Consider the following 13,401-nt stretch of genomic DNA (forward strand, 5'->3'; position numbering starts at 1 on the left):
TCCAACAAACAAAAGTCCTGGATCAGATCGTGTCACAGGTGAATTTTTCCAAACATTCAAAGAATTAACACCAAAACTTCTCAAACTATTCTATAAAATTGAAGAGGACAGAAAGCTCCCAAGCTCATTTAATGAAGCCACCATTACCCTGATTCCAAAACCACATGAAGACATTACCAAAAAAAAAAAAAAAAAAAAAAAGAGAAGGAAAACAAAAGAAAATTATAGGCCCACATGCCTCGCAAACATAGATGTTAAAATCCTCAACAAAATATTAGCAAAACAAATTCAGCAATATATTAAAAAGATCATACATAATGATGAAGTGGGATTTATTCCTGGGATGCATGGATGATTCAATATGTGCAAATCAATTAATGTTAATACACTAGATAAATATCATGATCATATTAATAGATTCAAAAAGCATTTGACAAAATCTAACATCCATTTATGACAAAAATTCTCAGCAAAGTGGGAATGGAGGGAACATAGCTGAACATAAAAAGACCATATAAGACCAACCCACAGCTAATATCATACTCAATAGTGAAAAGCTAAAAGTGTTTTCCTTAAGGTCTGGAAGAAGACAAGGATGCCCACTTTCACCACTTTTATTCAACATAGTATTAGAAGTCCTAGCCACAGCAATCAGACAACAAAAAGAAATAAAAAGCATCAAAAGTGGAAAGAAGTAAAACTCTCATTATTTGCAGATGACATAATACTATATATAGCGAATGCTAAACAATCCACAAAAAATCTAGTAGAGCTGATAAGTTAATTCAGTAAACTAGCAAGACATACAATTAATATTCAGAAATTGGTAGCATTTTTATACTATAATAAACTATAAGAAAGAGAAATTAAGAAAACAATTCCCTTACAATTGCATCCAAAAAAATTAAAAAACCTAGAATAAATTTATCAAAGGAGGTAAAAGACGTGTACTTGGAAAAGTATAAGACATTAAAGAAAGAAATTGAAGAAGAGACAAACAAATGGAAACATACTCAGTGCTCACGGATAGTAAAAAATAACATTGCTAAAATGTACATAGTACCCAGAGCAATCTACAGATTCAGTTCAATCCCTATCAAAATACCAATGGCATTTTTCATATTAGTAGAAAAAAGTAATCCCAAAATTTATATGGAACCATAAATGACCCTGAACAGCCAAAGCAATCTTCAGAAAGAAGAACAAATTTGGAGGTACCACGCTACCTGATATCAAACTATACTACAAGGCTATAGTAATCAAAACAGCATGGTATTGGCATAAAAAAGACACATAGATCAATGGAACAGAATAGAATCCAGAAATAATCCCATGTCTATATGGTTAATTAATCTATGACAAAGGAGGGAAGGATATTCAATAGGGTAAAGACAGTGTCTTCAATAAATGGTGGTGAGAAAACTGGATACACAAATGCAAAAGAATGAAACTGGATCACTTTTTTACACCATAAAGAAGAATACACTCAAAATGGATTAAAGACTTAAACTCAACACCATAACATGTTTCCCCGAAAATAAGACTTACCTAGACCATCAGCTCTAATGCGTCTTTTGGAGCAAAAATTAATATAAGAACCTGTCTTAAATAAGACCAGGTATAATATAATAAATATAATATGATATATTATAATATATAATATAGTATAGTATAGTATAGTATAGTATAGTACAGTACAGTACAATACAATACAATATAATACCAAACCTTATATTAATTCTTGCTCCAAAAGATGCATTAGAGCTGATGGTCCGCCTAGGTCTTATTTTCGGGGAAACACGGTAAAACTCCTACAAGAAAACAGGCAGTATACTCTTTCACATTGCTCTTAATAATTTTTGTTTTTGATGTGTCTTCTTAGGCAATGGAAACAAAAGAAGAACAATAAAGCAATGGGACTACATCCAACTAAAGAGTTTTTGCAGAGCAATGGAAACCATCAACAAAATGAAAAGACAACCTACAGACTGGGAAAAGATGTTTGGCAATGATACATTGATATGGGGTTAATATCCAAAATATATAAGGAATTCATATAACTTAACACCAAAATAACAATCTGATATAAAAAATGGCCAAAGGATCTGAACAGATCTACCTTATGACTCAGCAATTCCACTTCTGGGTATTCATACAAAGAAATCCAATTCATAATTTGCAAAGATATATGCATCCTTATGTTCACTGCAATATTGCTTCCAATAGCCAAGATATGAAAGCAACCTAAATGTCCAGTGATAGATGAATAGATAAAGATGTGGTATATTTATTCAATGGAATACTACTTCAGCCATAAAAAGAATGAAATCTTGCCATTTGTGACAACATGAATGAACCTAGAGATTATTATGCTAAGTGAAATAAGTCAGACAGAGAAAGAAAAATACCACATGATCTCACTTATATGTGGAATTTAAAGAACAAAATAAATAACAAACAAAACAGAAACAGACTCATATAGAAGAAACGGATGGTTGCCAGATAGGAGGGGGATTTGAGGGAAGGATGAAAAGGGGGAAGGGATTATGATGTACAAATTGCCAGTTAAAAACACAGTCATGTGGATGTAAAGTACAACATACAGGAAAGGTGCCACAGATATCCTAGGGACAGACAACATAAAGTACAACCTCAGGAAAGGTGCCACAGATATCCTAGGGACAGATTAGGAGTCCATTCAATAATATAGTCAATAATATTGTAATAATAATGTATGGTGTCAGGTGGGTCAGACTTATCAGGGTGATCAGTTGATAAGTTATATAAATGTCTAATTACTATGTTGTACACATGAAACTAATGTAATATTATATCTCACCTGTAATTGAAAAATTATTTTGAAAAGCAAACAGAAGTTATTATTTTCATAGACAACATGGTTTGAAATCACTAAGACCTAAGTATCAAACTTACAAAAGAAAGGTGGCTTCCTCTGCATTGGTTACCATTTGCTCTTGTTCTTTGCAGAGGACTAAGCAGCCATCAAAATTTTGAGCCATGTTCTCAGAGGCCTAATCTCCAATCTGCCTCTGCCACATAACTATTGTGTCAACTTTGTGAAGCTACTCACCTCTCTGAGTTTAATATTTTACCTGTATACTGGGGGTAATAAAACCTAGTTTATAGGATTAGCATTTGCATTAACATGAAATAATGCATGCCATATACTTAGCGCAGTTCCTTGTGAAAATTAATGGCTATTATTATTTGTTGCCACAACTAATTATACCATTTTAAGTGTTGAAGATGGATTTTGAAATGAGCTTCCATTATATTTTCTGGAAACTCATGAAGAGATTAATGGTGTTACAATTTAACAATGCCAAGCCATGTCAAGGTTTCCTTTCTGTAATGGAAGCCCTCAGGAAAGGTGCCACAGATATCCTAGGGACAGATTAGGAGTCCATTCAAAAATGAATGGACAGGAGGCTCCAGAACGCTCATTTCCTATTGCTAGTGGAGGTGCTCAAAGAATGACCAACATTAAATAGCCAAATATATGGTAGATCAAGTATTTTGGCCACAGCCAAAATCCTTGTAATTTGCTGGAGGATGAAAGGGGCTAGCATGTTCTATTTGTTCCACAAAAAGTAGTACATTCTCCTCTCCAAAAACCTTTCTCTCAGTCATGTTTTAAAAAGAGAGGTTTCATTTTCAACCTCCTGTGGGAAAATAATCTCCAGCTTTTTCAAGATTTCATGAGAGAAAACTCTACTTAGTAGATGGGGATGGAAACATAAGTATGCTTAACACATTGCATACAGCAGGGTTTAAATCCCTCATGAAGATTCTCGTGATCCGTACACAATGATTTCTAACACACTTTTTACCCAAGACCCACCAAGCAATTCAATCATACTTGAGGAAAGAAGAAAAATCGATATTTTTACTGTTTGTGGATGCATTAAAAAATTAAACTGGCCCTCAGACAGAGAATCTTTAGCATTAATAAACCCTAGTTCACATCTTAGAGAGCTAGGAAAAAACCTGGATGGCATCCTGGCCTCACCAGTGACGCATGACTTGTGATCCCACCTAAAACTGACCTGTGAAGAGAAGAGTTCCTTTCAGCAGTTCTTTTCCCACCACTTCTTTTTTCAGGAATGCAAACTCTTCCATCAAGAGTTCAACATGTTCCTCATGCAATACTTTTCCTGTCATGACAAAAAAAGTGTAATAAAAACAGCAGTCATCATCAATTGTATATAGTTGTGCATCCGAGAGTGTAAGTCTGTCTTCCTCCAGCACACAAGGACAACAGACTTTGGAAACACCCTGGGCACCAGTACCCTTACACACCCCGGACGTAGGTATTACCAGTTCTAAGATTACAACAGAAATGAAAATCTGAAATAGCAAGATTGTATCCACCTTCCCCAAAGCCAAGATTAGATCTGAGAGCCAGCTGAATATTAGCTTCTGTTCTAGACAAAAGGGGATAGTACAGCATAAAAATCTCAGAAATACTGAGAAGGGATTGTTGGCATTGAAAGAGGAGCTAAAATGAGATTTGTTTTTAAAGGTTTTGGGGTGACAACCGTTAGTAAAGTTACATAGGCTTCAAGTGTACAGTTCTGTATTACATCTTCTATATATCACACCATGCGTTCACCACCCAAAGTGAGCTCTCCCTCCATCACCGTGTACCTGATCCCGTTTATCCTCATTTACCACCCCCACTCCCCCTTAGCCTCCGGTAACCACTAAACTATTGTCTGTGCCTATGAGTTTGTTTCTTTGTCTTGTTCCTTGGTTGCTTTCAGTTATATATCCCACATACCAGTGAAATCATATGGGTCTGGACTTTTTGTGTCTGATTTATTTCGCTTAGAATAATCTCAAGATCCATCCACGTTGTTGCAAATGGCACTATTTCATCTTTTCTTAGGGCAGAGTACTATTCCATTGTCTATCGGATACTTGGTTGTTTCCATGTCTTGGGCATCGTAAATAAAGCTGCAATTAACATTGGAGTACATATATCTTTACGAATAAATGTTTTCAGATTTTCGGGGTATATACCCAGGAGAGGGATTGCTGGGTCATATAGTAATTCTATTCTTAATTTTTTGAGGAACCTCCACAGTTTTCCATAGTGGCTGCACCAATCTGTATTCCCACCAACAGTGCATGAGGGTTCCTTTTTCTCCACAGCCTCTCCAACACTTGTCATTATTTGTCTTGTTGATGATAGCCACTCTAATCAGTGTGAGGTGACATCTTATTGTGGTTTTTGCATGGCTCTTGAGATTATTATGCTAAGCAAAATCAGTCAGACAGAACAAGTTGAGAACCATATTATCTCACCGATATGTGGGATATAAAACTGAAAGCAACAAAGGAACAAGATAAACAAATAAAGAAACAAAAACTCATAGACAGACAACAATTTAGTGGTTGCCAGAGAGTAAGGGGGGTGGTGGTGGTAGATGAGGATAAACAGGGTTAAATATATTGTGATGAAAGGAAAACTAACTCTGGGTGGTGAACACACAATGTGATATATAATGTATTATAGTATTGTGCACTTGAAACCTATGTAATTTTACTAGCCACTGTCACCCCAATAAGTTTAATTAAAAAAAGAAATTGGATAGCACCTGATAGGATGCAATGCAAAGAACACAAGATCACTTACTTCTATGATATTCCTATGAAAGATCCACATGCCAAATATAATCATGAAGAAACATCAGGCAAACCCAAATGTAGGAACATTCTACAAAATAACTGCCCTGTAAACTTCCTAATTTCCAAGGAAAGACTGAGGAACTGTCCACAGCAGAGGTTAAGAGTGACATGCCAACTGAAGACAATATGTGATTCTGAACTAAATCGTGTTGCTATAAATAATGTGAAGAAAACTAAGAAATTTGAATGGGGTCTGATGATTAGATTGTAGTATGTATGCATCTTTGTGAATTTCTTCATAGTTTTAATTTTTTTAAATTGAGGGATAACTGACAAATATAATTGTGAATATTTAAAATGTACGGCAAGTGGATTTGACATACGTATACACTGTGGACTGATTACCAAGATGAAGATACTTAACACTACATTATCTCACAGAATTAACTATTTGTGTGTGTGTGTCTGCGCACGCGCGCGTGTGTGTGATGAGAATGCTTAAGATCTACTCTCAGCAACTTTCAAGTATACACTACCATATTATTAACCATAATCACCATGAAGTACATTAAATCCGCAGAACTTCTTTTTATAACTGAAAATTTGTACCCTTTGATCTACATTGCCCTATTTTCCCTTCCCCACAGCCCCAGGTAACTACCACTCTAATTTCTGTTTCTATGAAAAAAAATTTTTTTGTCTTTAGATTCCACATGTAAATGAAACCATACACTATTTGTCTTTCTATATCTGGCTTTATTCACTTAGCATAACGCACTCCAGGTTCATCTATGATGTCACAAATGGCACGATTTCCTTTTTTGTCATGGCCAAATAATATCTTTTATAAACATATGTCACATTTTCTTTATCCTTTCATCCATCAAAGGACATTTAGGTTGTTTCCATCTCTTGGCTACTGTGTGGACAATGCTGCAATAAACATGGGGGTGCATTTATGTCTTTGACAAACTGATTTCAATTCCATTGTACAAATACCCAGGAGTGGGATTGCTGGATCATATGGTAGTTCCATTTTTAATTTTTAAAAGATCTGCAATACTGTTTTTCATAGTGGCTGCATCAATTTACATCCCCACCAACAAGTGAACCAGGGGTCCCTTCTCTCCACATCCTTGCCAACACTTGTCTTTTCTTGATGATAGCTATTCTAATAGATATGAAGGTATGTTTCATTTTGGTTTTGATTTGCATTATCATGATGATTAGTGATATTGAGCACCTTTTAATATATCCATTGGCCATTTATTTGTATGTGTTCTTTGGAAATATGTGTATTTATCCTCTGCTCATTTTCTGATTGGATTATTTGCTCTTTTGCTATTAGTTTTATAAATTGTTTATATTTTGGATATTAACCCCAGATCAGATATACAGTTTGCAAATATTTTTCCTATTCTGTAGGTTGCTATTTCCATGTATTGTTTCCTCTGCTGTGTTGAAGCTCTTTAGTTTTATGTAGACCTGTTTGTTTATTTTAGCTTTCATTTGTGCACTTGGTGTCTTATCCTAGAAAGCATTGCCAAGACCAATGTCAAGGATTCAAGGATTTGTCCCTATGTTTTCTTCTAGGTGGTTTATGGTTTCAGGTAAGTTTTTTTATGGCTTCATTTGTCTTTGATACATTTCAAGTAATTTTTCGTGTGACTGGTGTAAGATACGAGTCCAGTTTCATTCTTCTACATGTGGGTATCCAGTTTCCCCAATACCACTGCCCGAAGAGTGTATCCTTTTCCCCTTATGTGTTCTTGGTGCCTTTGGCAAAATTAGTTGACCATATATTCATGGGTTTATGGCTGGGCTTTCTATTCTATTCCACTCATCCGTGTGCCTGTGTGCTAGGAACACACTGTTTTGGTAACTACAGCTTTGTAATATAGGTTGAAATAAAGAAGTGTGATGCCTACAGCTTTGTTTTTTATTCTCAGAATTTATTTTGCTATTTGGGGTTGTTTGTGGTTCCATACAAACTTCAGGACAGTTTTTCTATTTCTGTGAAAAATGTCATTGGAATTTTGATAGGGATTGCACTGAACCTGCAGATTGCTTTGGACAATATGGACATTTTAATAATATCAATTTTTCCAAAACAAGAGCAAGGGATATCTTTCAATTGTTTGTGTCTACTTCAATAGATTTCACCAGTGTATTAGAGTTTTCAGTGTACATATCTTTCACCTCCTTAGTTAAATTTATTCCTAAATATTTTGTCTGTAATGGTATCGTAAATGGGATTTCTTTCTTAATTTCTCTTTCAGATAGTTCATTGTTAGTGTATAGAAATGTAACTGATTTCTGTATGTTAATTTTGTATTCTGCAGCTTTACTAAATTTATTATTTCTATAAGAGTTTTTGGTGGTGTATTTAGGGTTTTCTCTATATAAGATCATGTCATCTGCAAACAGAGACAATTTTAATTTTTTTTATTCTGATGTGGATGCCTTTCTTTTTCTTGCCTAATTGCTCCAGCCTCAACTTCCAGTATTATGTTAAATAGCATACAGTGGTAAGAGTAGGCATCCTTGTCTTGACCCAGATATTAAAGACTTTTAACTTTTCACCACTGAAGGTAATGTTAGCTATGGGCTTCTCTATATTATCTGTATTGCCATGAGGAACATTCCTTCTATACCTAGTTTATTGAGAGTTTTATTTTTTTTTAATCATGAAAGGATGTTGGCTTTCGTTAAATGATTTTACTGCATCCATTAATATATGATCATATGATATTTATCCTTCATTATGTTAATGTAGTGTATCACATTTATTCACTTACTTACATATGTTGACCATCCTTGCAACCCAGGGATGAATCCCACTAGATCACGGTGTATGACCCTTTTAACGTGCTCTTGAATTTGGTGCTAGTATTTCGATGAAGATATTTGCATCTACGTTCATCATGAAGATCAGCCTATAATTTTATTTTCTTCTAGTGTCCTTTTCTGGCTTGGTATCAGGTAAGGCTGACATCATAAAATGAGTTAGGAAGTGTTCCTTGCTCTTTTGGAAGAGTTTAGGGATTGGTATTAATCCTTCTTTAAATGTTTGGTAGAATTCACCTGTGAAGCCATCTGGCTTTTATATGTTGGGAGGTTTCTGATTACATGTTCAATCTTGCTCATTATTGGTCTGTTCAGTTTTTCTATTGCTTCTCAATTCAGTCGTACTAAGTTGTATTTGTCTAGCAATTTACCCATTTATTTTAAGTTATCTAATTTGTTGGCATATATTCTTAATAGTCTCTTGTGATCCTTTGTATTTCTATGGTATCAGATACAATGTCTCCTCCCTCATTTATAATTTTATTGAGTCCACTTCATTTTTGTCTTAGTAAGCCTAGCTAAAGTTTGTCAATTTTGTTCATCTTCAAAAAATCAATTCTTAATTTCACTGATGTTTTCTATTGTCTTTCTAGTCTCTATTTCATTTATTTCTGCTCTAATCTTTATTATTTTGTTCCTTTTGCTATTTGTTCTTCCTTTTCTATTTCCTTGAGAATAAAGTTGGGTTGTTTACTTGAGATCTTCTTTTTTTAATGTAGGTGTTTATAATTATAAACTTCCCTCTTAGAAATGCTTTTGCTAAACCCTGTAAGTTTTGATATTTGTGTTTCCATATCCATTTGTTTCAATATTTTACTTCCTTTTGATCCATTACTTTTTCAGAAGTTTAATCCACATATTTGTGAATTTCCAGCTTTCTTCCTGTTACCGACTTCTAATTTCATACCATGGGGTCAGAAAAGGTACTTGATAAGATTTGAATCTTATTAAATTTGTTAAGCCTTGTTTTGTGATATAACATAGTATATCCTGGAGAATATTCCGTGATACTTGAGAAAAATGGGTGTTCTGTTGCTGTTGGTTGTAATATTCTGTCTGTAGGTCCATTTGGTCTAAACTGTAGTTCAATTTCATTATTTCCATACTGTTTTTCTGTCTGGATGATTTATCCATTGATGAGAGCAGGGTATTGAAGTCCCCTACTATTACTGCATTGCTATCTGTTTTTACCTTCAGATCTGTAAATGTTTAATATCTTACGTATTCTACTGTTAGTTGCATATATATTTATAATTGTTACATCCTTTTAATGAATTGACACCTCTGTCATTATCTAATTTTTTACTTAAAATCTATTTTGTTTGATATAAGTATAGCTATCCCTGCTGTCTTTTGGTTTCCATTTACATGGAATACTTTCCATCCCTTCATTATGAGTATTTTAAAGCTTAGGTGAATCTCTTGTAGGCAGCATATAGTTGAGTCCTTTTTTTTATCCATTAATCTACCCTATGTCTTTTAATTTGAGAATTTAAACTATTTACATTTAGAGCAATTACTGATAGGTAAGCACTTATTGCCATTTTGTTCATTGCTTTCTTATTGTCTCATAGTTCCCTCTGTCCTTTCTTGCTGTCTCTGTGAGTTGATGATTTTTTTGTTCTGGTATTCTTTCTTCTCTTTATCATTTGTGTACATGTTATAGGATTGTTCTTTGTTATTACCATGAGACTTTCATAATACAGTTCATAGTTTTAACAGTCTATTTTAAGCTAGAACTTAAATTCAATTGCATAAAAAAAATTCTACAAATTCACTCCCTCCCCAATTATGCTGTTTGTGTCCCAATTTACACCTTTTCAATTGTGTGCGTCCATTAACAAAATATTGTAGCTGTAGTTATTTTTAACATTTTTGTCTTTTAACCTATATGCTCGAGTCCAAAGTTATTTACAAAGTACCACTGCAGTATTAGAATATTTTGAATTTGACTATATTTGAATTTGAATTTTGAATTTAACCTTTATCAGTAAACTTTTTATGTTCATATATTTTCATGTTATTAGGCAGCGTCATTTTATTTCAGCTCCAAGAACTCATTAAGCACTCATTCATTAAGAGGCTATTTCTTGTAAGGCACGGTGAAAAATTCCCTCACCTTTTATTTGTCTGGGAAAGTCTCTTTCTCTTTCATCTCTGAAGAACAGCTTTCCTGGGTATTTTTTTTTTCTTTTTCCTTTGAGCACTTTAAATTTATTACACTCTCTCATGGTCTGCAAGATTTCTGCTGAGAAATATGCTGATAGCCTTATCAGGATTTCTTTCAATGTGATGAGTCTTTTTCTCTTGATGTTTTTAAAATTTTATCTGATTTTTGAGATCTTGATTATAGTGTGTCTAGGTGCAGATCTCTTTGGGTAAAATCTATTTAGGATCTGTGGCCTTCATGTTCCTGGATGGCCATATCTCTCCCTGATTTGTAAAGTTTTCAGACACTACTTCTTTAAATAAGTTTTCTGTCCCTTTTACTCTCCCTTCTCCTTCTGGGACTCCCATAATCTGAATATTATTTCAACTGATGCTGTCCCATAATTCATGTGTGCTTCCTTCAATCTTTTTCATTCAAATGTATTTCCCCCTTGACTAGACAATATTAAGAGAACTTTCTTTAATTTTGCAGATTCTTTCTTCTGCCTGATTGAGCCTTTCCTCTACAGCATTTTTCAGTTCATTCATTGTACTCCTTAGCTATGAAATGTGTTTGGTTTTTATGAGTCGTTGAAATTCTTGTTTTGTTCATGCATTGTTTTCCTGAGTTTGTTGTCTATTTGTGTTCTCTTGAATTGCACTGGGCTTCCTTAAAATAATTGCTTTGAATTCTTTTTCGGGTAACTTATAGAGCTCCACTTCTTTGGGTTCAGTTACTGGAAAATTGTGTTCCTTTGGTGGTGCCATGTTTTTTGAGGTTTCATGTTTCTGGTTGCTTTGCATTTGTGTCTGTGCATGTGAGGAAACATTGAACTCTCCAGCCTTTTAGGACTAGCTTCAGTAAAGAAAGAGTTTCACTTGATGGTTCCTGCAACTGTGCCAGCTGGTTGTGAGGCAGTGTTTTGTTTTTGTTTTCCTGTGAGGGCACAGTGCCAGTCTCCAAGCAGCTATCATGAGGTCAGTGTCTGTGGGGGTCTTCTGTGGCCCTCTGTGGAGGTCCTGTAATTGGCAGCCACAGGTAAGGCTACTGGGATCCTCAGAGGTAAAGGATGTTGGTGTCCTCCTATTTTCCTTTGCGGCCCATGAGAGAAAGTTCTAAGAAAGGGGACCACTCTTGACACCTAGTCTGATAAGCTGGTACTGAGACCAATAGTGGAGTCAGAGCCCTAGGATCAGGTATACACAAAACTACTACAGTGCCTGGGTTGAGGCCTAGGTACTCTTTCTATGGCAGTGGCACTGACGTCTAAGGTGCAAACAGGTGAGATCCCTGAAGAACTGGGGGGGGTGGGGGTGAGTCTCTAGACTTGCCACAGTGACTCAAGTTGAGGGAGGGACACACCAGTGGCACAGGTCCTGTAATGAAATACTGCAGCAGTGGCTTGGGCCCAGATGGCAGGGTAAAGTAGTAGCACTGCCTGGGGTGGTGGGTCAGAGTCCTAACTTTCATCCCAGGGGACAGCCATAGAACAACAGCAGCATGCCCCTAGTGGTGGCCCATTAGTCACATACTGGGATCCAGGGTGCAGGGCTCAGAGCAGCAATAACGTGGCCCCAGCAGTGACAGACCAGAGCAATAACCTAAAATCTAGGAGCAGGGCTCAAAGCAGTGGCAGCCTGGCTCTGGCAATGGAGGTTAATGCATGACCCATAACCCAGGGGGGCAGGTATCAGAACAATGGTGGTTGCCCTGTAATGGTGAGATAAAGTTGTGATCTATGACCAGGGGTGTGGCAGGAGCAGCAGTAACTCCAGTCCCATATATGGCAAGATGCTGTGGCGTTCCAATCCCCAAAAGCAATTCACAGCAGTGATTGGGTCTCCTGGAGCAGGTTTCGCCATAGCACCGGCTCCAGCTCTCGTGAGGAGATGCAAGCATTCAGGCAGCTCCATTAGCTTGGATCAGCATTGGTAAAGACTTGTGGGCTTCCTTGGTAGCAACGACTGCAAATGTCCATGGTGGTAAGGCTTTCCAGGGTTTTCCCACTCTCCTTTTTCCTGTGGGGGTCAAATTCCCATGAGGGGATCCTTGCTGGCAGTGAGCTGTTCTGGGTTGGGGTGACACAAGTAAAATGCTTCCTATGCTTTTCAATGCAGCTATCCTAAATTTGTTAGTTCCACTGGGTTTTTGATGCTTCTTCAATACGGTCCATGGCTTTTCCTGAGCTATTTTCATTAGTCTGTATTTATTTGGTTTTGTGAGGAAGAATAGCATTGGGCTCCTAGGCCTCCGTCTTGCAGATATTGCCTCCCAAATTCTTGATTTTGATGGTTTTATGTGGTTGTATAGACATTGTTTGTAATTGCATGATAATTTCCATGACATACACATGAAATTACTGGGGGATCAGATGGGGAACCTCCTCTCAAATGATAAGAAAAAATAGTTATTTGTACTGTACTTACAACTCTTCTGTAAGTTTGAGGTTATTTCAAAATAAATAAACTTCGAAACAAAACAAACAGTTATAGCAATAAAAATATGAGGGCAAGCCAAAAACACTCATGGATTATAAAACAAAAGATAACTTCTTAGAAGAAAATAAAAGGGCACCTAGCAATTAATGGACTTGAATTTTCTCAGCTCGTCTGTTTCCTCAAACATATTTTAGTAGTTTTCTGACATAAGCAGTATGAAATTCTCAAAGAACCATGTTTGGTGTCATCTTTTAAAATAGGGTGTTTTGTCTATCAAAACACTAAATGAGTATTTTTAAATTTGGGGGAAAGAGA

At 35.9% G+C, this 13,401-nt stretch overlaps 1 protein-coding gene across 10 annotated transcripts in view; it reads right to left on the minus strand.

Annotated features, from left to right (window-relative positions):
- The window catches only part of BLVRA (biliverdin reductase A), a 108,124-nt gene that overhangs the window by 38,909 nt on the left and 55,814 nt on the right, over positions 1 to 13,401 (minus strand). For 9 of the 10 annotated variants that reach the window (XM_019718889.2, XM_074340508.1, XM_019718885.2 and 6 more), the window contains one exon: positions 4,068 to 4,175. The exons of the other annotated variant lie outside the window; for it this stretch is intronic. In XM_019718889.2, coding sequence (XP_019574448.2) covers positions 4,068 to 4,175 — 108 coding nt within the window. The remainder of the gene's footprint in view (positions 1 to 4,067; positions 4,176 to 13,401) is intronic. 10 annotated transcript variants of the gene reach the window in all.

This window comes from Rhinolophus sinicus, linkage group LG09, assembly GCF_036562045.2.
Source record: "Rhinolophus sinicus isolate RSC01 linkage group LG09, ASM3656204v1, whole genome shotgun sequence".
Taxonomy (NCBI): domain Eukaryota; kingdom Metazoa; phylum Chordata; class Mammalia; order Chiroptera; family Rhinolophidae; genus Rhinolophus; species Rhinolophus sinicus.